General features: G+C 37.5%; 3 protein-coding genes and 5 non-coding genes across 8 annotated transcripts; 7 read left to right on the top strand and 1 right to left on the bottom strand.

Moving 5' to 3' along the window:
- The first annotated feature begins 1,088 nt into the window (after positions 1-1,088).
- Positions 1,089-4,761, top strand: LOC104897581 (60S ribosomal protein L17-2). The gene is made up of 7 exons (XM_010684490.4): positions 1,089-1,221; positions 1,355-1,391; positions 1,505-1,545; positions 3,812-4,042; positions 4,127-4,229; positions 4,318-4,385; positions 4,491-4,761. Exons 1-7 carry the CDS (start codon positions 1,219-1,221, stop codon positions 4,539-4,541), a joined length of 534 nt encoding a protein of 177 aa, XP_010682792.1. The 5' UTR covers positions 1,089-1,218; the 3' UTR covers positions 4,542-4,761.
- On the top strand, positions 1,665-1,797 carry LOC125499253 (small nucleolar RNA snoR74). Its single transcript, XR_007275968.1, has one exon. It is a non-coding gene; the product is annotated as a small nucleolar RNA snoR74 (small nucleolar RNA).
- Positions 2,575-2,703, top strand: LOC125499255 (small nucleolar RNA snoR74). Its single transcript, XR_007275970.1, has one exon. It is a non-coding gene; the product is annotated as a small nucleolar RNA snoR74 (small nucleolar RNA).
- Positions 2,815-2,943, top strand: LOC125499254 (small nucleolar RNA snoR74). The gene has a single exon (XR_007275969.1). It is a non-coding gene; the product is annotated as a small nucleolar RNA snoR74 (small nucleolar RNA).
- On the top strand, positions 3,059-3,186 carry LOC125499257 (small nucleolar RNA snoR74). The gene has a single exon (XR_007275972.1). It is a non-coding gene; the product is annotated as a small nucleolar RNA snoR74 (small nucleolar RNA).
- LOC125499256 (small nucleolar RNA snoR74) lies at positions 3,305-3,432 on the top strand. The gene has a single exon (XR_007275971.1). It is a non-coding gene; the product is annotated as a small nucleolar RNA snoR74 (small nucleolar RNA).
- A 9,451-nt stretch (positions 4,762-14,212) lies between the features above and the next one.
- On the top strand, positions 14,213-14,983 carry LOC104897582 (signal peptidase complex subunit 1). The gene is made up of 2 exons (XM_010684491.3): positions 14,213-14,371; positions 14,512-14,983. The coding sequence occupies exon 2, from the start codon at positions 14,528-14,530 to the stop codon at positions 14,810-14,812; it is 285 nt and encodes a 94-aa protein (XP_010682793.1). The 5' UTR covers positions 14,213-14,371; positions 14,512-14,527; the 3' UTR covers positions 14,813-14,983.
- Positions 14,984-19,405: 4,422 nt separating this feature from the next.
- On the bottom strand, positions 19,406-22,742 carry LOC104897583 (hypothetical protein). The gene is made up of 5 exons (XM_010684493.4): positions 21,877-22,742; positions 20,548-20,769; positions 20,233-20,427; positions 19,942-20,135; positions 19,406-19,842 (listed from the first exon to the last, which is right to left on the bottom strand). Exons 1-5 carry the CDS (start codon positions 22,552-22,554, stop codon positions 19,659-19,661), a joined length of 1,473 nt encoding a protein of 490 aa, XP_010682795.1. The 5' UTR covers positions 22,555-22,742; the 3' UTR covers positions 19,406-19,658.
- Between the last annotated feature and the right edge of the window lie 847 nt (positions 22,743-23,589).

Consider the following 23,589-nt stretch of genomic DNA (forward strand, 5'->3'; position numbering starts at 1 on the left):
ATTTGAGTGATTTGCGTGATTTTTATAACGTGATTTTCTTAATTGTATGAGTGATTTGTAAAGTTTATTCTTTTAAGTGATTTGTGAGTGTTGTAAATTAATTTTCGTCAGTTTTCTTTGAGTGCCAATTTTGATTTTGACATTCCTTTTGTAATTTAGAAAGGGAATGAGGGCAAAATAGGCATTTCAAAAGAGGACACATTTGCTCCCCCCTTCCCTTATATAATAGAGATTAGAATGTCTTTTTCCTTTTTGTTTGATGTTTTATTTCAGGAAGTTTTTTGAATCGCTGCGATATTTATTGTATTTGTAGCCACTGCAATTAATAAATCTAAGTTCTTCAATTTTTAATGACTCATATTGACAATTGATTTCTTGACCTTTACAACATTCAAAAAATCGAGGAAACTAAGTAAACTGTTTATTGTGAATTTATTAGTGTATAAGTGTTAGTTTTAGTTTAATTATAAAATTGATTAATTGAAGGCCTAAATCAAACAAATTATCATGAGTACAATAAAAGTGTACCCATTATAAAACTATCCTTTATTTCAAGGGTAATTAGTATTTTTTGAGGTGTCCTGTATTAAATTTTGAAGGATAGTATTTATGTTAGAGGTAATTTTTATGTTATTACTTATCAATTTTGTTTGTTAAACAAGGTCAAATAGGTTCCAATCAGGTTCAATAAGTTTCAACCAGGTCAATAAGTTTCAATCAGGTTCAATAAGTTTCAATCAGGTCCAATAAGTTGAATCAGGTCCAATAAATTTAGTTCCATTCAATTCAGAGTTATTTAGGTGAACATAACGCACCCTAAAAGTGTTCCCATTATAAAACTATCCTTTATTTCAAGGGTAACTACTAACTAGTTTTTTTTAGGGTGTCTTACATTAAATTGTTGGTTTGCTTTTCTTAAAATTGGGTAAAAGTAAAATGCACATGTTACTCAAGAAAAAAAAAACATCTTATTGAACAAAAGAAAAGGGCCTTCAATGTTCAACACCCCCAGGCCTAAGAAAATAGACAAAAGACACAATTTCAAAGCCCAATCCCAAAACCAAACTAAACCAAAGAAAAAACCCGAAAAAAAGAAGCTAGGGTTTCATTATATCAATCACACTCCGTATAAAACCCTACATTCTCCCCCGCCTCTACTCTTCTTCTTTTGAGAGAGTGAGAGAAAACAACCACCTTATTTTTCTCCAAACCCTAAAAATGGTGATTTCTTCATTTCTCTTCCTAATTTTGTTCAACTTCCTCTTTAATTCACCTTATTTTTCTTCCACTTTCATCAATGGATTCTGTAAATTTCATTGCTAATTGTTTTTTTTTTTGTTTTTATGCATTTCAGGTGAAGTACTCCAAAGAACCCGATAATCCCACTAAATGTACGTTAATTTTCAACTTCGTTCTATTTTTTTTCATGTTAAATATTGCATATAGTATGTTCTAAGAAAATTATATGCTTCATTTCTGATTTTTTTTTGTTTTCTTTCTACAGCATGCAAGGCAAGGGGTTCAGATCTCAGAGTCCATTTTAAGGTATTTTTTGTTATATGATTTTATATACTTTTTGATGTTTTTATACATCTTTGGTGTAATTTATTCTAGAAAATAGGTTTTTTTTGGTAGTTTTTGTGGTATGAAATTGAAACCTGATGAAAAAAGCAGGGTCCTATTACCTTTTTGTGAATGGGTCTCTCGTAAACTTCAGGGAAATTAAGTTTGCATTGTTATTGGGTGAACCACTGGAGTTTTTCTATGATGGGAGGTTCAGTAAACGATGTCACATTTTATCAAATTTTTAGTAACATTATAGATGTGTTGTTTCCTTAGCTAGCTAATTGATTTGCTTGTATTTGAGATTGTGATTGTAAGATTTGGAGTTCCTATTTGGAATTTAGATAATTGATTGTTTGAGTTTGTGATTGTAATGCGAGAGCGGGGTTTGTCGAAGGCAATTTAGAGAATTGCTTGTTGGAGTTTGTAATTGTAACACGAGAATGGGATTTGTTGAAAGCAAATAGGTAGTTTAGATACTAGCAAGTTAATTTGTTGATAGCCGTAGGAGTTTATATAGGATTTAAAGTATTTAAGGTGTGATTGAGTTATAAAGAGATGGAACTAGTGGGTTTGCGTTTTTTGCTTGAACTAAATAAGGTGATTTTTCATGTGTTCTATAGTTAATTAGAGTGGTTATGGAAATTAGTCTAAAGAAAAAGATGCAAGGGTTTACTTAGGAGTTTATTTAGAATTTAAAGTATTCAAGGTGTGATGAGTTATAACGAGAGAACTATTGGGTTTGCATTTTTTGCTTGAACTAAATAAGGTGATTTTTCATGTGTTTTATAATTGTTTGAGTGGGAATGGAAATTAGTTTAAAGAAAAAGATGCAAGGGTTTACGATGGGTAGAATATCTGTTTTTAGTGGTATAAGGTTTGGTAAATGTAGTAACATGCAGTTTAAGGTAGGATATGCTTTTATTTCAGATTTTAAGGAATGCTAGGTTTATAGCTTTATGCATTTGGTCTGTGCACTTTATATATATTATGCTAGGATCAGACCTGATGAAAAAAGCAAGGCTCCATTTCACTTTAGGATGGGGCTTCCGTAAACTTCAGGGAAATCAAAATGCATTGTTATTGGGTGAATCTCTGTTTTGTTTAGTGGCTGAAGGTTCAGTAAATGATGGAATATGTTGATGTAAATTCAGATTCTTAGATATAAAGGGATTCTAGGTTTATGGTTTTATTTATGCTTTTGCTTTCTTAACACCATGTTTTGGTATTTAGTTGGGATGGAACCTGATGAAAAAAGCAAAGCTCTGTTTCATATTAGAATAGGGCTTCCGTAAACTTCAGGGATATCAAAATGCATCGTTATTGGGTGAACCTCTGTTTTGTTTAGTGGCTGAAGGTTCAGTAAATGATGATACATTCTTAGTTGGAGGTAGAGTGCTGTTTTTTAGATTGTAAGAAATTCTAGTTTGTGCCTCTGCTTAGACTTTTGCTTTTTGTTCATTTTGAGGTATTTAATTGGAAAGTTAACCTGATGAAAAAAGCAAAGCTCTATTTCATATTAGAATGGGGCTTCCGTAAACATCAGGGAGATCAAATGCGTCGTTATTGGGTGAACCTCTGTTTTGTTTAGTGGCTGAAGGTTCAGTAAATGATGTAACATTCTTGTTAGGAGGTAGAATCTGGTACTTTAGATTGCAGGAAATTCTAGGTTTGGCGTGCTGCTTATGTTATTTGATTCTCTACTCTATATTTAGTAATTTAGCCCGGTTGGAACCTGATTAAAAAAGCAAGGCTCTATTCCATTTCAGAATTGGGCTTCCGTAAACTTCAGGGAAATTAAATGCATTGTTATTGGGTGAACCTCTGTTTTGTTTAGTGGCTGAAGGTTCAGTAAATGATGAAACATGCTCATTAGGAGGCAAAATGCAAGTTATTTGCTAGCAGGGAATTCTAGGTTTTTTGGGTTTTTTTTGGCTCTGACTCCGTAATTTGTAGTTTGGCAGGGTTGAAATCTGGTGGAAAAAAAGCAAGGCTCTCTTTCGTATAGAATAAGGCCTCAATAAACATTGGGGATATTGAAATGCATTGTTATTGGATGAACCTCTGTTATAGAACGCAGGGTGTAGTTTAGTTAATTATTTCTTTGTGAATTGTAGTTATCTCAATGATGATGTAATTTATGATGCTACTTGTGTTTTCCCTTCTTTTGTTAATAAAGATCCCTTCCATGGTTAGTAATGTACATAGTATGTTTGAGCTGATGTATGTTTCTGTTTGTTACTTGCAGAACACTAGGGAGACAGCGTTTTCTCTTAGAAAGATGCCTTTGGGCAAGGCCAAGAGATACCTGGAGGATGTCTTGGCTCACAAGCAGGCCATTCCTTTCCGTCGCTTCTGTCGTGGTGTCGGTAGGACTGCTCAAGCCAAGAACAGGCACTCAAACGGCCAAGGTCGCTGGCCAGCAAAGTCAGCAAAATTCATCCTTGATTTGCTTAAGAATGCTGAAAGCAACGCAGAGGCATGTCTTTTCATTGCCTAATATATTCTATGTAGTACAACTTGGAACAGTTCGGTCATTCTAATTGCCTCTTCCATCCTGCAGATGAAGGGTTTGGATGTGGATTCACTCTACATATCTCATATCCAAGTTAACCAAGCCCAGAAACAAAGGCGTCGTACTTACCGTGCTCATGGGCGAATCAACCGTATGTCATAATTATGTGGTTTTTATATGAACAGTGTGTAGTATTATTTGATTTACTTTTTGTTAATTGACAATGTTTTCTTTCACAGCCTACATGTCCCATCCCTGCCACATTGAGTTGACTTTGTCTGAGAAGGAAGAATCAGTTAGGAAGGAGGTAATTCAATCTTATCTCCACAATTATATTATTTTGACTTTGGTTATTAATTATTTATCTCAGTGCTAAGTTTTTCTAATATATGTGAACAATTTTGTAATGCAGCCTGAATCACAATTGGCTACCAGCAAATCTAAGAAGTCACAAGCCGCTTAAGAGTTTTAAATCATCATAGTTGTAGCCTTTGGAAACAAGTTTTGGCAGTTTTTTTTCTCATTGTGTTGAAATCTGGTTTTGTAGACAAGATTTTTTTCATCTAAATTACCATTTTGAGGGTTTGATAGCACTTCTTAAGCAGAGAATATTTAGTGCTTTTCTGGGAAGTAAACCTAATGTTTATGTTAAAGTTGTTTCAATGATCTACCCTTTTAACTTATACTACTATCTGTTCTAGTTTTGGTGGCATAATGAAATCGTTATACCTGTTATGCACTTGGCCTTGAAAAAACTTCCCCAAATTTCCTCTTAGTTTATCGTAGTTCGACATTTCCCTCTTTTTCTTCTGTTCTCAATAATACAGCGTTCATTGTTTGTAATAATAATGTAATGTTCAAATTGTTGCGACGATTGCATATGAATGTTGTATTTTTAGAGGAAACAAGAGTTACAAACTTTTTACCTTGTAAGATTAAGAAGACATTTAAGGAATTTTAACTAGGGGTGAGTACAATCGGGTACCCAGTAGAATTTCATAGACCCAGACCCAGTGGGTATTAAAAATCTAGAATTGGAAATTGGAATTGGTCAAACCGGGTCCTAAATTTTTGGACCCAGACCTGGACCTGGTGGGTACCAGGTCTAGAACTAGGTATCCAGTTGTAAGTTTAACAACATACTAAGATGGGCTAATTGAGCTATAACATTTTAAAAAAAAATTAAATGGGCCTAAAGGCCTACTAAGTACTAACTTTTTACTTAACAACTATTATCCTATTACCAATTCTATATGAGTATATGAAAAAAAATCAATTTTAAGTACTGGGTACCTGGACTTATACCCACTCCAACCAGGTACCCAGAGCTGGAACTGGTCAAACTGGGTACCCACTAGGTACTGGGTCTGAAAAAATTCTACCCAGAATTGGAACCGGATGTAACTGGGTCCATTTTTTTGGACCCAGACTCGGACCCAGTTGGACCAAGACCGGGTCCAGACCCGGCGGGTCCATACCGGGTCCAGATCTGGGTCTGGGTACCCGGAATTTCTGCTCACCCCTAATTTTGACAGTAAGTTCGCAAGTTATTGTATTCTTGCTGTGAACGTGTTCGGTAATTAATTTAGATTTTATGGAATGGTTTAGAAGGTATATTGTTGGCTGAGAATATGTTGCAACTGCAAGGTTGTTTGTGAGAGGATTTATAATATATTCGGGGTATGATACACCCATCTACTGCACGTTTGGAGCTCTCCTATCATGTGAATGTTTCTCATAAGAACCTTATGTGACGAGCTATTAATCCCGGTGATGTAGAATGTATTCAATCCCAGGTTTTAGGCATTACCTTTTCAAAAACTTTACCGTCTTAGGCACCACCTTTTTAAAAACTTTACCATCTAAGCTACGTGACATCTAAGCCATAATACTCTATGTCCAGTCCACATCCATAAAATAGAATCTAGAGACAATGTGCTTTCAAGGCCTCATTGCAAAATAAGATCTTTCAATTATGAACATCCAAGCATTCATCAAGCCTATTTTTTTTTTTTTTTTTTAAAAAAATGGTAAGAAGAATTTCTCTGCTCTTGTATAGGGCCTTCACCAGAGGTCCATTACAAACCAGACATTCCCAACCTCCTCCTCCCCTAATTCCCAAGTAAATGCTTGGGGTAGGAATTAAACCATAGACTTTATTAGGGAAGATGGAAAAACTCCCCACTTAAGTCAATTCCAATTCCTCATCAAGCGATTATCAGGTGACCAATTTCAGAGACTAGAAGGCTTGTCCAACTCACACATAAGTGTTTTTTTTTTCTTATGGTAGTTTTTTTTTTTTTTTTTTTTTGACGACAAGTACAAGCAATATTAAGAGACAATTTTACCTAATCTAGCAGCAGTAGCCAGTACATGGGCGGGGGCAACTACTTCTCTACTCACCTTATGTATTTTACAACTAATAAACTTATTGCGAAGTGTCTGAATGTCATGTGCTAAAGTTGCTACTTCAAAAGGATATTATCGATTGTTAAGAGCTTGAACTAGCTCTTTGTTGTCTGAATAGATACGGACACGATTGATGCCATTGTTGATTGCTTCACGTAGCCCGCGCATAATTGCATGTGCTTCCGTTTGTAGAGAAGACGTTGAAATTACTGCAGCATTTCCTTCAAAAATTTTGATGTTGTTGAAGTGAGCTGACCAACCAATTCCCGCTCTTGGATGATTCTGTTTACAACGCTTCCAAGCACCATCAACTAGGACTATGCAGTCTTCGTTAGAGTGATTACCTTGTGAATTTAGATCCCTATCTTCGATTTTAGTGCCAATGGGTGAGAGTGAAGAGTTTCTTTCCCTAATTTTGGCACTCTCATCCAATTCTTTGATGAGGATTGTCTTGATCTCTACGATAGCCAAAGGGTTGACATCTTCATTTCTGAAGACGATGTTGTTTCTGTGGAGCCAAATAGCCCAAAGAGTGGCTATGAACTCTGATGTGCGAGATGACTTAACTCCATCTTCTTTCCAAAACAACCTAAGGAAATTCTTAACCCATTCCTCAATTGATATGAAGGGGATGGGACATGTTCTGATGCCCAACCCTAAACATGTCCAGATTCGTGCTGATATATTACAATCACGAAATAAGTGACTTTCATTTTCCTTTTGTTGTTTGCACAATGGGCAGGTCTCTTGAACTTGGATGTTTCTTTTTAGCAGGTTGGAATTGGTGGGAAGAGCCTTATTTAGTAATCGCCATGTGAAAAATTTCCATTTGGGTTTAAGGTCAGAAGCCCAAAGTTTATTCCAGAATTGTCTGTTTTCCTGAGAGATATTCAAGGCTCCCTTATTTTTCAAGAAAAATGCATAGACATCTTTGACCTTGGGAACTCCGGACTTGGATTCACTCCAGACGTATCTATCCTGCAACTCTTCTGTGGGGACATGAGTGGATAAGATCCTAATAGCGGTTTCTGAGGAAAAGCATCTCCAGATAAGTGGGGTGTTCCATGTTTTTTGAGATGACATCATTAGGTCTTTGACTTTTTGAATTCCCATATTTGATAGGTTGACGCCTGATTTCACTGAAATTGGGCCTTCTCTAAGCCATTTATCAAATTCAATGCTCGTGTCAGAACCATTTCCTATTTGTCTTGTGAATCCGTCCCGACAATCTTGACCTGCTCTGCAGAGGCCTCTAAAGCCCCAAGAGGCTCTGCCTAATTTCTTGTTTTGTAATACTATATTGATTGGTGTCGATTTATATTTGGCTAAGAGAACTTGAGATATCAGTGTCTGGTTGGAATTGTGAATTCTAATAGCCTGCTTTGCAAGAAGGGCTTTGTTGAATAGATGAACATTTCTTATCCCCAACCCTCCTCCGCCCTTTGGGAGCTCTGTGATCCTCATGCTTTTCCAAAATATGGGCTTTGAGTTGCGAGAGCTAGCCCAAAGGAATCTCGCAAAGATTGAATTGATCTTGTCTGCCACGATTTTTGGGATGAGGAATACGCTTAGGATATTGAGGCTTAGCATGGATAGGATGTTATTGATGAAAATGACTCTTCCTGCATGGGACAGGGAAAGGTGATGCCAGCTGGAAAGTTTTTTCTCCACTTTCTCCATAATGGGTAGAATTTCCGGGAGCTTCTACCATCCACTTCGATGTTGCACCCTAAGTATTTGCCTAGGGTCTCTTCCGAGGGGGTGCCAATGATACTTCTCATAAACCTCTTGAATCGAGATGGTGTGTTCGGACTGAACATAATGTGTGATTTACTGTAATTAATCACCTCGCCTGACAGTCTGCTAAACTGAGCGAGGATGCTTTTTACACCTGCGCAAGCCTCTGGAGTAGCTTTGAAGAAAACTAGTGAATCGTCTGCGAAAAACAGGTGAGACATTTCTGGGCACGATCTAGACAGTTTGATTCCTTGAAATGTGCCATTGCTAACTCCGTTAAGTAGTAATCTAGATAGTACATCCATGACCAAAATGAATAGATAAGAGGAAAGAGGGTCACCTTGTCTGAGACCGCACGATGGTTTGAATCGTTGAGTGGGCTCACCGTTGACAAGAATGGAGTATGAAACAGTGGTGACACATTGCATAATCCATTGACGACAAATTGTAGGGAATCCCATTTGTGAAAAAAGCCAGTGAAGGAAGTCCCAGTCGACTTTGTCATATGCTTTAAACATATCGATCTTGAGAGCGGCTAAGAACTGCGTACCTTTTGTGCGCTATTTGATTAGGTTGACTACTTCGTGCGCAATGAAGCAGTTGTCTGAGAGAAGTCTTCCTGGAACGAACGCATTTTGGTGGGGGGTCACGATGCTTTTCAAGATTGGTTTCAACCGATTGGTGATGACTTTCGAGATAATCTTGTAAATTACATTGCACAAACTAAATGGTCGAAACTGGCTTGCTTCTTCAGGACACTCTTTTTTAGGAATTAGACATATGTTAGTCAGATTCCATTCTTGAAGTATGTACCCTGTGGCGAAAAAATGAGAAACTGCACGCCATATGTCGTCGCCAACAATTGACCAATGTTTTTGGTAGAAAATGGCGGGAATGCCGTCTGGACCAGGAGCCTTGAGACTTCCCATCTGGAACACTGCATGTCTGACTTCTTCTCTTGAGACTGACTTGACTAGAGCTTCTATTTGTGCATCGTCAATGCGAGGCACTAAGTGCTGGATCTCATCAAGCTCGTTCCAGAATTCCTGATTATGTTGCGATCCTTGAAAAATATTTGTGAAGTAACCGAGAAATTCATTTTGAATATCTTCTTTCGCCGTGACCCATCCTCCTGCTGAATTTTTGAGCATCAGAATTTCATTTCTTTGCTTTCGACTTTTGGCTTTTCGAAAGAACCATTTGGTGTTTGAGTCCTCCCAGGCCTTCCATTTGCTCTTTGCCCGTTGTTGCCAGAATTTTAGTTGAACTTGCAACTTGTGAATACTCTCCTTTTTCGTTTCTTCGTCTAGAATACCATCTTCTCTCTGAGGCAGGGTAGCTTGAATCTCACCGCACTTGTTAAGAAATTCTTCCCATTTGATGTTATTCGCTTCCTTATAGTTTTTGCAGCACTGGAAGAGCTTATATCTCACATTTCGACACTTTTGAGCAACTGTGTACATCGGAGATCCACTACTCGTGAATTGCCAGTGAGAAGAAATGATAGTCTCAACTTCCTTGAAGTCAAAACACCATGCTTCCATTTTGATTGGTGACTTCTTTCTTGGTTTGATCGGCGAGGTGATAAGAAGAATTGGGCTGTGATCTGAGATAAGGATCGGCATGTTCAATATCGTTGCTTCCGAATATCTATGCAGCCAGTTTTCAGTTGCATAGGCCCTATCTAGCCTTTCATAGATACGTTCTGCTTCCGATTGATTATTGCACCAGGTGAACTTTTGCCCTTGAAATTTGAAATCTGAGAGCTCAAGTATATTCTTCCATAATGAGAATTGTTCTTTCCCCGGGATGTACTCAGATCCTCCCATTTTTTGGTCGAGATATTCCAGTTGATTGAAGTCCCCTATAATGACCGTATCGAGCGGATTTCGATTTACATAATCAGTTATCATCTCCCAAACCTCTCCTCGACACTCTAAATAAGGCGATCCATACAGCAAAATAAGGTTCCATATATATACATTTTCATCAACTAGGTCGTTGATGATACATGCAAAATAGTTAGTAGAGCTATCCTTAAGTTCTAAGCTTACATCGTTACTCCAAAATAGAGCTAAACCACCTGCATTATTTATAGCATCTACGGTGGCTACATTAGGGAACCCTAAATACATAGCTAACTTAGAAATAGAAGTACTGGTTGATTTTGTTTCTGACAGGAAGAGAATCTGTGGCATGCACTTGCGGACTAACCAACCCAGAAATGGAATTGTAGGGGAGTCCACTGTGTTAAGTCCCCTACAATTCCAAGCAAGGACTTTCATGGAGCTTCTGGAGACTGTTTTGGCCCAGTGTCCAAGCCTTCTTCGCCGAAAAACGCCATATATTTGAATTTCTTAAACTTGTGTAGAATTTCTTGTCTCTTCTCAGTTATCCATTTGTGAAGGTCCAGTGTTATCTCACCAATGAACGCATCAACCAGGGGTTCAAATTCTTCAAATTTCCTTTTCTTTTCGCACACTAAAGCCTGAACAATTACCTGCTTGGGCCTAGGGGGACGACCTGAACCTTTTCTTGGACCAACATCACATAAAACAATTTCCTTGCCTTTCTCAAGTTGATAAGGGATCTTGAACTTGAAATCGTTACCTGCTTTTGGGCCTTGACCCGACTTCTTCTCATCATGAATTGTTTCTTCAGTTGGTACTATAGGTTGCGACGTTATCACTGGCGCCAGCTTCTTGTCTTTCTCCTGTTCTGCAGCAGCTTCAACATCGCAAATTTTTTTTGCTGCTTTCCGCAACAAGTTTCTTGCCCTTCTTCTCCTCATTTTGTGACTTGAATAGAGCGGCTTCCACAATGTCATTTAATTCATCGAGCTTGCGTTTGTTGCCATTAACCTCCTGAACTGGAGCTTGATCCATGAGAATCGGTGGTGGTTGTGACCACGTCGGAAAAATCCGTAAATCAGCAAATTCCGACGAAGGGATTCCTGGGAAAACTGAATGGTATGAACTAGAGGAACCGGTTTGCAGTGAAGTGTGAGAGCCAGGAAGATGGAGAGGAGTTTGAGGAGAGTATGAAGAGGTTTCAACTGGGAAGATGTTCTGTAACTCATTCCAGTCAATTTGCTCATTTATAGGATAAGGATTTTCATATGGGCCCCCCCTTAAAAGAGCATCATCTGAGTTAAAGTAGGATGAAGTACTTCCAGGACCACGAAGATGCTCCCATGATGTGTGCATTTCGTCATTGACTCCAATATCTTGATCACCAAATTGATGAGAATTCTCAAAATACCCTTCTAAAGGGACAGAAGGCAGTAAAAGAGGAAAGTTATTGTCTTGGTTTTGTGGGTGATAGGGAGACAATGGTAAAGTGGGAGGTTGAGTAATTGAATTTGATGAGTGAGGTGAAGAGTGATTAGATTCCATTTCTTCAACTATTGCTTTACGTGGAAGTTGGTGATTTGGCATTTGTTTAAATGAGGAAGGATGGGGGTAGTAGGTATTTATGGGGGTATCTTTTAAGGAAGGAAAAGGGGCTAAATGGGGTCGGTTATTTTCGGTAATGGGGTTTGTGGAGTGACAATGGATATGATTTGGTATTAAACTCTGAAGAGTAAGGGTGAGAGAGTATTATCCACTGGACTGACTTCCGCCGCCTAACACTCTGATGAAATATCCAGCATGACGTCATCGCTATTTGATGACAACCCATGCTTTTTTGCTTTCACTCGCTTGAAGGAAATTTTGGAAATTGAAAGTATATCTTTGCCCCTGTGCTTAGCTGTGAGTTTTCTTCTCTCAATTGGGTTTTGCAGGCTCAAGTTGTGGGCCTCTCTAGTACTCGGCCCCCCCTTTTCATAATTCCTTCCATTTGTTTTTGATGCTCGGGCTCTCTTGGATGGGCCTGAATTTTTGCTATTGCTACTGTTACACCTCTTGGAATGGGCTTCATGATTTGAAGATGCATTTTCCATTTCTTCGTCCCTTGATTGATCTCCTCCATCACCGCCATCATCATCTGAGCTGCTACTTGACGAGCTCGGGTCTGGAGGTCTTCGAGGTTCGTTTAATTTGACAATTGTGGTTAAGTATTCAGTGGTGCGTGGAAGACCTATGATCTTATTTGTGTAAAGAGATGCACTTGGGTTACCACACATCTTATGGGCCTCCGGCTTGCATGCCTCTGTAATTGCGGCTTCAATATCGTCCTTTGCTTTTTCCCAAGATTGGGCACATGAAGAGCTCTTATGACCTATATTCCCGCATCGCTTACAAAAAATGAATACCCCTTCGTATCGAATGTCTACCCATATTGTTCAGCTCTCCTGAACTTCTATATACATCCCTGGGACCAGAGGTGTTTTGGTCTTGATCCAAACCAGCGCGCGAAAATATTTTTTGAGGCCTGACTTTTCTGATGATTCATCAAAAAGTAGCACTTTACCTATGCGGGAGTATATTTCGTTGGCTAATGATTTCGAGTTGATTAGAAGAGGGATACCTTCCAGCTTAATCCACATCGCTGACTCGGAGAAGTTGAAAGATTTGAATGAATCTAATGGCCTCCATGGTTTCAGCACTAATAAAGCCCCTCTAAAATTCATTGTATCATAAAGGCCCAAGATATCTGATCGATCTTGCATATCACGACAATGAAAGAAGAAAAGCTTCTCGTCTTTTGACACCTTTATTCTCCCTCGAGTGAACCAAGAGTCCACCCACTCTTGAATATGTCGAGTGGAGAAGTCTCTCTTGTCAATGAATTTCCCTACTCGGATTAGGGAGATATCAATTGAGTTGTTGGATAATTGGTCGAGGGGAGCTGGTATGAGGGGACCTTGTTTTCTGTGCCATACTGCAAAGTTTGAGGTGGATTAAGATTGCTCCATTATGGGTTTACGTTGGATTTTGCAATCACGACGAGTATGGCATTAATGCACTAGGATTTGATTGGTGAAGGTTGCTGCTTTTAATTACAAAGTTGAAAACGAGAGAAAATGATTTAGTATGATTAGTTATGAAGCGGAGAGGTGGAAAGGATACTTTCTTTAGGTAACAAGGTTTAAGGTATAGAGAAAGAAAGTGAGTTTGAGATTTTAGAGAGAGAACCTCTCGTTGTCATTCTCACTTTCTTGCTAAATCTTTTAATTCTAGAGAAGCTAGCTAACTGAGTTGTTTGCTTCTTATGGTAGTTACAAAGCAACTTTCAAAGCATCGTTGACCTCAACTTTAAGGGTAATAATTCATTTCCTAATACTATTGAGTATCTACTATTGAACCGCTCAGCAAATAGCTTGACTTAGAGCACGAAAAATATAATATAAAAATTAAGCATTGTTGATTTGCTATGATGGCTTTCAACCAACATATAGGACCTTCCTCTCTTACGTGGATATTTCAAACAGGGTCATATATGAGAGATATTAATATTACATAAAATATGATGTATTTTCTTATAATACCTCCTTAGGGTTTGTTTTATGCAATTTTTTTGTGTGTTTATGTGAAGATATATGAACTTATATGTACTTATTAGTTCTTATTACAGCTTATCTGAATTTATTTGGTGCAAATGTCACACCTTATTTTTACTTATTTTGGCTCAACCAATTTTATATGAACTTATCTAAACTTATCTATACAAATATATTAAAATGTGTGCGTGACAATGTATACAAGCCACGTGACATATCTGTTACTCTATTAGAATTGTCCAATGTGTACATAAGTCATGTTAATTAACAAAAGTAAAATTAACTTGTAAGAAATTTGAACATATGACCTCTTGCTATTATACATGATACAATTAGCATCTCAACCAATTTTTTTTTTTAACGATTCAACCAACTTTTAATCATGCTTTAAGTGTACATTATTATATTTGTACTTTTTAAATGTTGAGTTTTTCTTCATATATTTTAATAGGAATGAAAAAAAGGCATACCAAATTCGAAAACATAATACCAAACCAAGATAACATCCATATAGAAAATGTCGTTAATGGTTATGACATATTCATTGTACCATTTAAAGTTTCACTAAAGAAGTTTACAAGTCATGAAAGTCAAACGAAACTCCTTATAGTCTCCCTCTATTCCAAACACCTCTTTAATTTCCCACTCCTCTCACCCGAAAAAACCATCTTCGTCTCTTTCGCAAATTTCAATCTCAATCTCAGGTAAATTCCTCGCTCTCACGCACATTGTTCTTCCCTCAAATAATTCAAATGTCGATTTCATTTTCGTTTTAGATCTCGAAAATTAGGGTTTTCAATTGAAATTGAGAAAATTCAATCGTTGATCGTTTTTCTTTTTCTAGGGTTCGATTGTTGAAGATGGATTGGCAAGGGCAAAAAATGGCGGAACAATGGATGCAAATTCTGCTACTAGTTTCCGCAGTTGTAGCTTTCGTAACAGGTTATGTTTTAGGTTCTTTCCGATTGATGGTTCTTATCTATGCAGGCGGCGTCGTTTTGACTTCTCTGATCATTGTCCCAAATTGGCCATGGTTTAATCGTCATCCTCTTAATTGGCTTGATCCAACTGAAGCTGGTAAACACCCTAAGCCTCAACCTGCTGTGAATTCTGGAAATAAGAAGAAGAATACCAAGCAAAAGTAATGAAATTGATACGAGATAAAACAAATATAGGTTGAATGTTGTTGGTTAATTATCGTTTATGTTTTTGTTGTTTTGTCGAGCTTTCATTTCTTGAATTTGTAGTTGCTTGTCTGTAGACAATAGTTGATTTTGATTATATGAGTTAAAGAATGAGATTTTTAGTTTTTTTCATTGTGATCATGCATTGGTTTTGGACTTGTTGTTTGTTTCTTGCTTTAGTTTGTTGATGGTTGAACCGATTGTCTGATAGTTTGATTGATGTTTAGTGAAGTGGTGTTATATTGGGAGTAGATTGTTTCTTCGTTTGCTTGATTACTGGATTTCTGGGTATTCTTATGATGAATGACGACATTATGCCAAATCAACCATTTGGATCACAGTTATATTAATGTTATTCAAGTTAACTGAGCTGCTGCTACTTGAGCTTTAGGTATATGATCATGTTGTGTGGAATTTGGAAAGCATAATTGCACTCGTTTTGGATGTGGTGAGAATTATCTTTTGTTGCTAATGTTTGATCATTGGATTAAGACCCAAGAGCGGTATGGTCCAAAATTTATATGAGGCTTTTTTCACATGACATTAGGAGAAACAATTGCATTTAATTTTTTTTTTATCTGTAATTGTTTTCTCAGATTCTGATGGACTGGGAAAGTTTTCTACTATCATATGTAATGTGATTATGCTCATGTTGTAGTGATAGTTGATCGCTCAGCTGTTAATATCAGATATTATAGCGTTTTTCTTTTACATTGCTGGTTGGTAAGATTGATGAACCGTGAAGGGGAACTTGCATTTCTGTTATGACTTTAGGGAATTGGAAGATAAGTGTAAAATTCCCCCATATGATGCATGGTATGCATCAAAGTTCTACATTAGCATGATCTCATGCTAAATTAAACAGGTTCTTCTAATATGAATTATTGAAGAATAAAAGAAAATTATGGGTGATATGACATGTTTTCCTAGTTTGAACTGGAAACTTTTGGAGTTCGAAAGTTGTTTGTTCATGCTGAAAGGAAACTAAGTATATGGTTTGTGCTGTTGCCATAAATTGGGTTTTTTTCGGAAGTCAATAAATTCTAACATGGAGCTTTTCTTACGACAATGCCGCATTGTTGGTCTATTAGATCGATCATGGGAAGCTTTAGAAGCTGGAACGTCACTATCCAGATCTCATTTAAGATGAGATTTGTCTATGAATGTAGTAGTTTGCTCTGCAACATTAGATTTATCTGGTGACTTGGGGTAATAGTTCGAAAATACGGTTTGGTCAATGTTGCGGTAGCGGTCACGGTGATGCGGTTGTCGTACCTCTGAATATCGGCTTAAACCATGAAATATCCCTAAAACCCGCCTAAAATGCGGTTTTTTTTGCACCTTTACTATGCGGTAATATCGGTTCAGTAGATTTTAAACCTTTACGACACGGGGGATACGATGCGATGCGGCCTTGTTTTGACACCGTGGTTGGGGTGTATTGGTCGAAGTCAACCTGTAAGAGAAGAGAAGTGCTTTGAAGCCTGACAAAAATCAGCCTAATGGTGCAATTAGTCCATTAATTATCCACTTTAGAAGGTGTAGCAAGGGCAAGGTAGGAAAGATTCCTCAAAGTTAGCTATAGCATGTGAAAAGGCATTTTTGCATAACGATATTGCTAGAGTTAGTTTCAAAGGAAAAATGAGGGAAATGTAATGTAGTAGAGGGAATATAAATAAGACAGAGGAGAGGAGGATAGCATCGAGAAATTATCTTTATCCAGAAAATTTGTACAGAAGAGCTACCACCTTTCAGATATGGGTAGTTTGTAGAGAAGGACTATCTTGACCTGGGCAATACAGATATATTATTCTCGCTCTGTTCTTCTAATTTTCTCTTTTCTGTTCTCTGTTACTTTATTCCTCTTATTTTGTTATACAAAACCTTGGTACCAACAATAATTACGAGCTTTTAGGTCAGGCTATGCAAATTTGATCACTCTAACCACAGAATGCAGTCATTTTGGGGCTTGGGCATTGTCATTGGGATATTTCTTTTGTTGGTTAGAGAATCATCTGTTAGTGTTCTGTAGATAAAATCTATAAAGTTGGAGACGGTGGATTATGAGAGGTTCATGAGGGAGGTATCTTTTTCAAGCTGTGATCGGAGATATCATGGTAACTGGTTTATGTTGCTTGTTTTTTTTTTTTTTTTTTTTTTGGATTTTTATGGGTTCGTGTAGAACCTTTTTGTCTTGATTATGTTTGTGCTCTACTTAGTGATTCAGCAAGCTACCTCAGAATGTATATCATTGTGTCTGGATGATACTGCATTCAGGAAGTTTGAGTTGTTGCAGTTTGAACGTTAGACTTTTTACTTTTTAGCATACAGGGGATGTAACTTTATAGTTTGTAGTTGGTTTGCCTGCTTGATAGGTAATTTAGAAACTTTTGAGATGCATAGAGTTCAATCTCTTGCATATAAGTGATATGGTGGGGCATCCTTTTTGTTATGACCTTAGGAGTTGGGACTCATGACTAAGGCGAGCAATTATCTGATGGTCATACCTATATCCGACAAGCTTCAGTTGCCCCTCTTCCTCTCAGACAGAATGAGGCATTGCAAGCAGTCAAGTGAATACTTCATATAATTTTTCTTTGCTCCTTGAGTAGAAAGACAGAATTTTTGTTTCTTGCTCTTGCCTCCCCTATATTCTACTTTTTTGGAGGTGGACCAAGTGAGGATGGAATGCAGAGGGTTGGAAGATAAGTCTTGACGTGAGTGTCTTACCTCGAAGTTTTAAGAAGAGGTGTATATTTGATTTCAAAATTTAGTTGAGAGTGTTGAAGGAAATTAATGTTGTGGTTTGTAGTCTTGTAGAGTCTAGAAAGATTGTTTTGTACCTGAAGTTGCAACGTAGAGTTATTTAATGACTGTTGCATTTTGTGAGGGCAGATGAAGAATTTGCAAGCTCACCTGATCAGATTCGTGTTTGGGTTATTAGGATCAAGTCATGCTGGTTGGTGGTATATGCTGGATTGGATATTTTGGAGATGCCCTAGTATGCAATCTGTGGCCCTAGAGTTTGTTTGCTACGCCTTATGCATATGGGTTGAAATTTTCAAACTTCTTAGGCTATGTTTGGCAATACTGGCTGAAATGGATTTGAAATTGATCAGATGGTTGAAACTTATTAGGTAGCAGTTGAAATCGTTAAGTTGCTGAAACTGATAAGCTAGCTGATTGCATAACTTGTTTGGTAAAATTATTTATGACGGTAGTTGAAATATCTTTTTAGGCATTAAAAGATAAAAAGAAAATAAAAAAATAAAAAAAATATCAACACCTGATATCAGACGCCATATTTTACTCCAACTCAATTTCAGTCAAATTTTGGACTTAAATTTTTATTTAAGTTTCTCCACCAACACCACTAATCATATAAGGTGACTTAAAATTGTAGCATCTTATTATTTAAGTCACTTGTTTGAGCCTTAGTCTTTGAACTTGAGCGCTTATGGAGTTGTGACATTTGAAGAGTTGTGACTTATGAGAGATCTATGGTTCAGCTTATCCTGGATTACCCCAGAAATATGAATCTACATGCTTTAGCCTATAGATATTGATTTTCCCAATCCCTCACCCCCTTAGCGAGGGAAGAAATTGTAAACGTGTACTCTCTTTGTTTGAAAATAGATGCTTCATTTTGACTTGCATATTTGCCGATGCAAAACTTTGACCATTACCATCTTTAGTTATCAATTATTAAAATATTATAAAAATTGATATTTGAAAAATATACGTTAAGACAAATTCAATAATCTTGTATGTCAATCAATAGTTTTATACATATGTAGACAAATATGGTCGAAGTAGAGTTTGTGAATAATGCAAAAGTCAAAATGGAGCATTTATTTAAAAACAAGGAGGGTATCTTTATTGGATTGGTATCAGATTTGAAGAGTTTTCAATTTGTACAACGTACTCAATACTTAGGACATGTTTTCGGTCAATTGGCAATTTAGCCTGTGCTTCCTCCGTTTTTTTAGTTGACCCATTTTGACTTTTGACACTATTGACATATGTAACTTTGACTATCTTTTGTTATTTGTACTTACGGAAAAAATATACTCGTGTGGGATTTCGTTAGATTCTTCTTGACTCTTGATGCATAATTTCCAAATATCATCATTCTGTAATTTTTGTTTATTGATAATTAAAGATATGAAGGTTCAAAATTGTGCACTGGCAAATGTACCCAGAGGAAACAGATCAAACTAAAAAACAAAGGAATTACAACACTACCGAAACTGAGATGACTTGATCACGAAGTTACTGAGAGAACTCTGATCTTGACATGGCCTAAGACGATCCAATTTGATGACTCGATCACAAAGTTATGGGAACTTGTCATATTAATAAATTTTCATTTTTATACAGTTTCTGATATGTTTTGTGAATTTGAAGCTATCACAAAACTAAACAAACACGCCCTTGTTGTTTATGCATTCGTAACTCACTACTATGATTTCTATGCTTGAATTTTTGTTAAACTGAAATAATTGGCAGGGTCACTATGAACACCCTTATGGAACAATTTGTAAAAGTGCCATGTCAATAAAGCGTGTGCTTGTATTCACATAACCAACGACAGCAAGTGAAGGATGACAAAATTACGTGTTTCTGTAACTAGTTATCAAACATCAGTATACTAAATCGACCAAACTTTTATCTACACAGGCACCTTGCTTTTGTGACTCCCTATATACACCTTTTCGTTGCTAATCCGCTAATTTTAAACTATCTAAACAAAGTTAACTGTCGTCGTCGTTATCTAGTTATCGAAAATGTTCATGAGCTTGTTGTTCTACTGGTTTTCTTGTTCCATAGCACGGATGATAGGATTCTCTTCCAAGTGATCATCTTCTTCATCCAGCACATCCAACTCATCTAATAGAGATTGGTTTATTTTCTTACGAGATTGTCTCCTGTGCTTCTTCGGCTCCAATCTTGGCTCAGACAGTGTGACACCCATATCTCCCACCTTATTCCTGTGATATAATGAGTGAGCTATATGAATATCAAGCAAATCATATTCTACAGATAATTTTTGATGAAAATCAATCCCGAAGAATATATTGAGATCTTACCTGACATCACCCTCCCTCTTCGTGCCCACTGTCCTTAGTTGGAATTCCTCTCGTATCTTGATTTCATCGAGCAGTTGAAAGTAATACGGATATCTCTCCCAATCGCCCGTCATTAGACACCCAGGTTCACCAACGTGCAAGCAATTGTTGAACGCGCATCTCTTAGGTTCGTTTTCTTGGAGTGTTTTCTGGATCTGAATATACAGTTTGAAAAATTGTAGGAAACTGAAGTGGATAAAAAGAAAAAGAAAAAGAAAAAGAAAAGTTGAATAGCAAACAGAAACTAACTACCTCAGGGAATGCTTGTGCAAGGGTGTGTTTTGTCACTTTCATTAGACTAGGTTGGTTGAACCCTGGAGTATCAGCTAGATATCCTCCCCCAGCCAATGGTAGCAAAGACACGTGCCGAGTTGTGTGCTTCCCTCTTCCACTTCTAGCAGACACTTCACCAACGCGCTGCTCTTCAAGCCATTTGCTGCCAGAAATCTGATCACAAAGAGGACGACCAAGCTATTAGATCACATCTCAAAGAACCTTTTCCACCTCACACACTTGTAAGACTAGGAAATGAGAGGATTCGAGAAACAAAAGGGAGATGAAACTTACAGGATCAATTAAGCTACCTTCTTCCATGAGGGTGGGAGATTGACCGTCGCTTCGCAACATATTGATCAGGCTGGACTTACCAACACCACTAGGACCGACAATCACAGTTGTCCTTTCTCTCAAGTAGAATGCAAGGGAATCAAGTCCACGTTTTGACTCGACACTGCAAAATATGGGTATATATCCCCATTGACGAAGCCTCGTCTTCCACTCAATCAGAACCTACATATTTCACCATCACAACTAGACAAATTTAGACACAAAAACAGATGAAGTGTCATGGACAATAATCTTGTAAAAATAGCATCATAAAGAACACTGGTTCAGAAAACCGGCACAAGTTGCTGATGACACGAGAAGTATTTCAACCTGAGACGCACAATATACATTGGATAGGTCGGGGTCACAATGTGGCCATCTGACCAACATCCACAAGTTTAACTCTAATTAGTTCTCAGAATTCTAGATAAAGTTTTACTCGTTCCCTCCTCCCTTCCATACACAACCACAGAACGGTAGGAAACCCCCAACTAACAAGTAGACATGCAAGCTATATAAATCTACCACCAATTCTACATCCAGTTCTAACAAAATTTACAGATATCAATGATAAGCTATTGGCAGCAGAAGATTGCAGTTCTTATCGACTTCTTCTCCATTCATAATCTGACATAGAGAGTTATTCCGATTTCAGTCTACGAAAAATATGACTCATGACCCCACGAAATTATAACCATCAAAATGTGCAATGAACTTGCTCCTACAACTATTTTCCAACTTATTCATACTTCATTCCAGCACGAATTCACAACAAATCTATCCACACTATCTCCAAGTACCATCCAACCCAAAACCAAAATCTTCAGCACTCGAAATATTCTTAGTGTGATGAGCCAACACGAAATTTACTACTAATATAACCTACACTCTTCGAAGCATGGAAAAACAGTCACACACCATAAATTCTTTGGGTTACAGCTTCATTGAACTCGCTCCTTGTATCATTCATCTCACTCCAATAGTCCATTTCTCCCCCATTTCACCACAAATTACACACATCGCCTCTAAACATCATCAAGCTCGAAAAACAAAATTCAGCACCAAAAACATCCTCAGTGCACTTAGCTTCAATCAAATGCAAACACACAACTAATCTAACATATATTCTCTCCACCCCAATTCAATATCACCTCTTATGCCATACTACAATGAATTGCTCACAAAAACATACTAAACCACACAATTATAACTTGAACAAATTACAGTAATCAGAGAATTCTAAACAATTTGATCAAATATCAATGCAAGTAATTAAGCAATAATTCGAACCTCGTCGCGAACAAGCTCACACTTGTTCAAAGCAAGAGTGACAGGAATACCAGTAGACTCAGCCTCAACCAAAAACCTAGTTAACGAAAACGCCTCAACTTTAGGTTGATCCATTGAAAACAAAACCAAAAAATGATCAGCATTTGCAATTGGAGGGTCAGAAATCTCCGAAACCCTAGGAAACACATTCTCAATCATACCCCGACGATCCACCCAATCAATCGACCCTACCAAAACCTTATCTCCTACCAAAACTCTGCGTTTTATCTTCTTCAACACTGCTCGCACCACACACAACAATTCTATTCCAGAACCTTCGATTCCAGAACCTTCTAGAAAGTTCGGATTCTCCTTCTCGGAAGGTTCTGGAAGATTAACGACGACGCGCATGAAGTTCGCCTGAGCTGAAGCCACCATTCCTATGGCTTGATTAGGAGAGAGAATCTGCGAGTGAGAGAGTGAGGAGAGAGAAGAAGAGGAGGAGTTTGTGTGCTTCGCACGTGAGAATTCACGCGCTTCACGCGCTACTCGTGCTACACGCGCCGTCTCGCGTTTGTCGCAGAGAATAGTGGTGGTGAGGAAAGAGAATTTGCGTCGGAGAAGGAGGAAAGCGGTGGTGGAAGGTGTGAAGTGCGGTGGCGCGTGGTGGCGGAGGAGAGAGAATGATGTTATTGCCATTTTTTGTTGTTTGTTTAGGTGGTGGGAATTTTTCAGTCTAATCCATTTCTATTTTTTCTGTTATGTTTCTTGCATTGTCACTCATATTGTGGAAAGCTAGAAGTTTGTTTACACGTCTTTTTTTTCAATTTTAAGGATGGTTGGAATTTGTTTTTTTATTTTTTATCGATATGAGCTACAAATGCAGTACAAAATACAGATGGTTGGAATTTGTGGGAATGGAGGATTCTCGTTTTATTCAAGAGTGTAGGCTTTTAGTTAAGGATCTTTAGGGTGAATTTATCCCTCAGACCCAAACTCATCATTCAGACTGTGCCACATCAGCTTTCCACTAATTTTTACCTACTTTTTATTCTTCAGACTCACTCCAAACTCATTTCAGTTTTACACTTTATCCCTTAGACTCACTCCAGACTCACCTTTGCATTTGATCAGATTATCGCAAGTCTGGAGCGAAACTCTCCAAAGTCTGCGCTCAGACTTGCTCCTCCAGACCCGCGCTATTCTTACTCTTAGTATTTTGGGCTTTGTGTAATCTTAGCCCTTGGTTGAATTGTGGAGTAAAAAGTTACAATAAAGCATGAGTTTACTTTGCATGCCCAAAATATGTACATCCTAAGTTTGCTTTACATGCCCAAAATAGGTAATTAACTTCACAATTTTCACATTCTCAAGAATATTTATAGCCTAAGTTTAGTTTATACTTTATAAGCCAAAAATAATTATGCATAATGGCTAGAAATCTGTCACATATGTCAGTGCATGCACGAAGGCATGCATGTCCTAGAAGCCTGGGTGCAGAGGTCGGGCTGATATACTTCCAGCCATCTTCATGATCATCACTGCAATAAAAAAAATTCAAGTTAGCTTGTGAAGAATCGAATGCTTAGACTGTTAGACAAGGAAAATGTTAATGTTAAAGTTCATACAAAATCCCTTTTGAAAAGAAAAATCATACAAAATGATTGGAAATTAAGACGTCCTCTTTCTAAAGGAGAAACATATATTTTCCCTTAAATCATACAATTAACTAAG

The sequence above is a fragment of the Beta vulgaris genome, chromosome 6, assembly GCF_026745355.1.
Source record: "Beta vulgaris subsp. vulgaris cultivar EL10 chromosome 6, EL10.2, whole genome shotgun sequence".
NCBI classification, from domain to species: Eukaryota; Viridiplantae; Streptophyta; class Magnoliopsida; order Caryophyllales; family Amaranthaceae; genus Beta; species Beta vulgaris.

What these genes read in the sequence shown, in the direction of transcription:
- LOC104897583 (XM_010684493.4), bottom strand. Translation starts at nt 22,554, where the DNA reads ATGGCAATAACATCATTCTCTCTCCTCCGCCACCACGCGCCACCGCAC. An exon ending in GTGAGCTTGTTCGCGACGAG is followed by an intron (nt 20,770 to 21,876) that starts GTTCGAATTATT and finishes TGAAATATGTAG; the next exon opens with GTTCTGATTGAGTGGAAGAC. An exon ending in AAGAGGGAGGGTGATGTCAG is followed by an intron (nt 19,843 to 19,941) that starts GTAAGATCTCAA and finishes ATTATATCACAG; the next exon opens with GAATAAGGTGGGAGATATGG.
- LOC104897581 (XM_010684490.4), top strand. An exon ending in ATGCTGAAAGCAACGCAGAG is followed by an intron (nt 4,043 to 4,126) that starts GCATGTCTTTTC and finishes TCCATCCTGCAG; the next exon opens with ATGAAGGGTTTGGATGTGGA. An exon ending in AAGAATCAGTTAGGAAGGAG is followed by an intron (nt 4,386 to 4,490) that starts GTAATTCAATCT and finishes TTTGTAATGCAG; the next exon opens with CCTGAATCACAATTGGCTAC.
- LOC104897582 (XM_010684491.3), top strand. Translation starts at nt 14,528, where the DNA reads ATGGATTGGCAAGGGCAAAAAATGGCGGAACAATGGATGCAAATTCTG.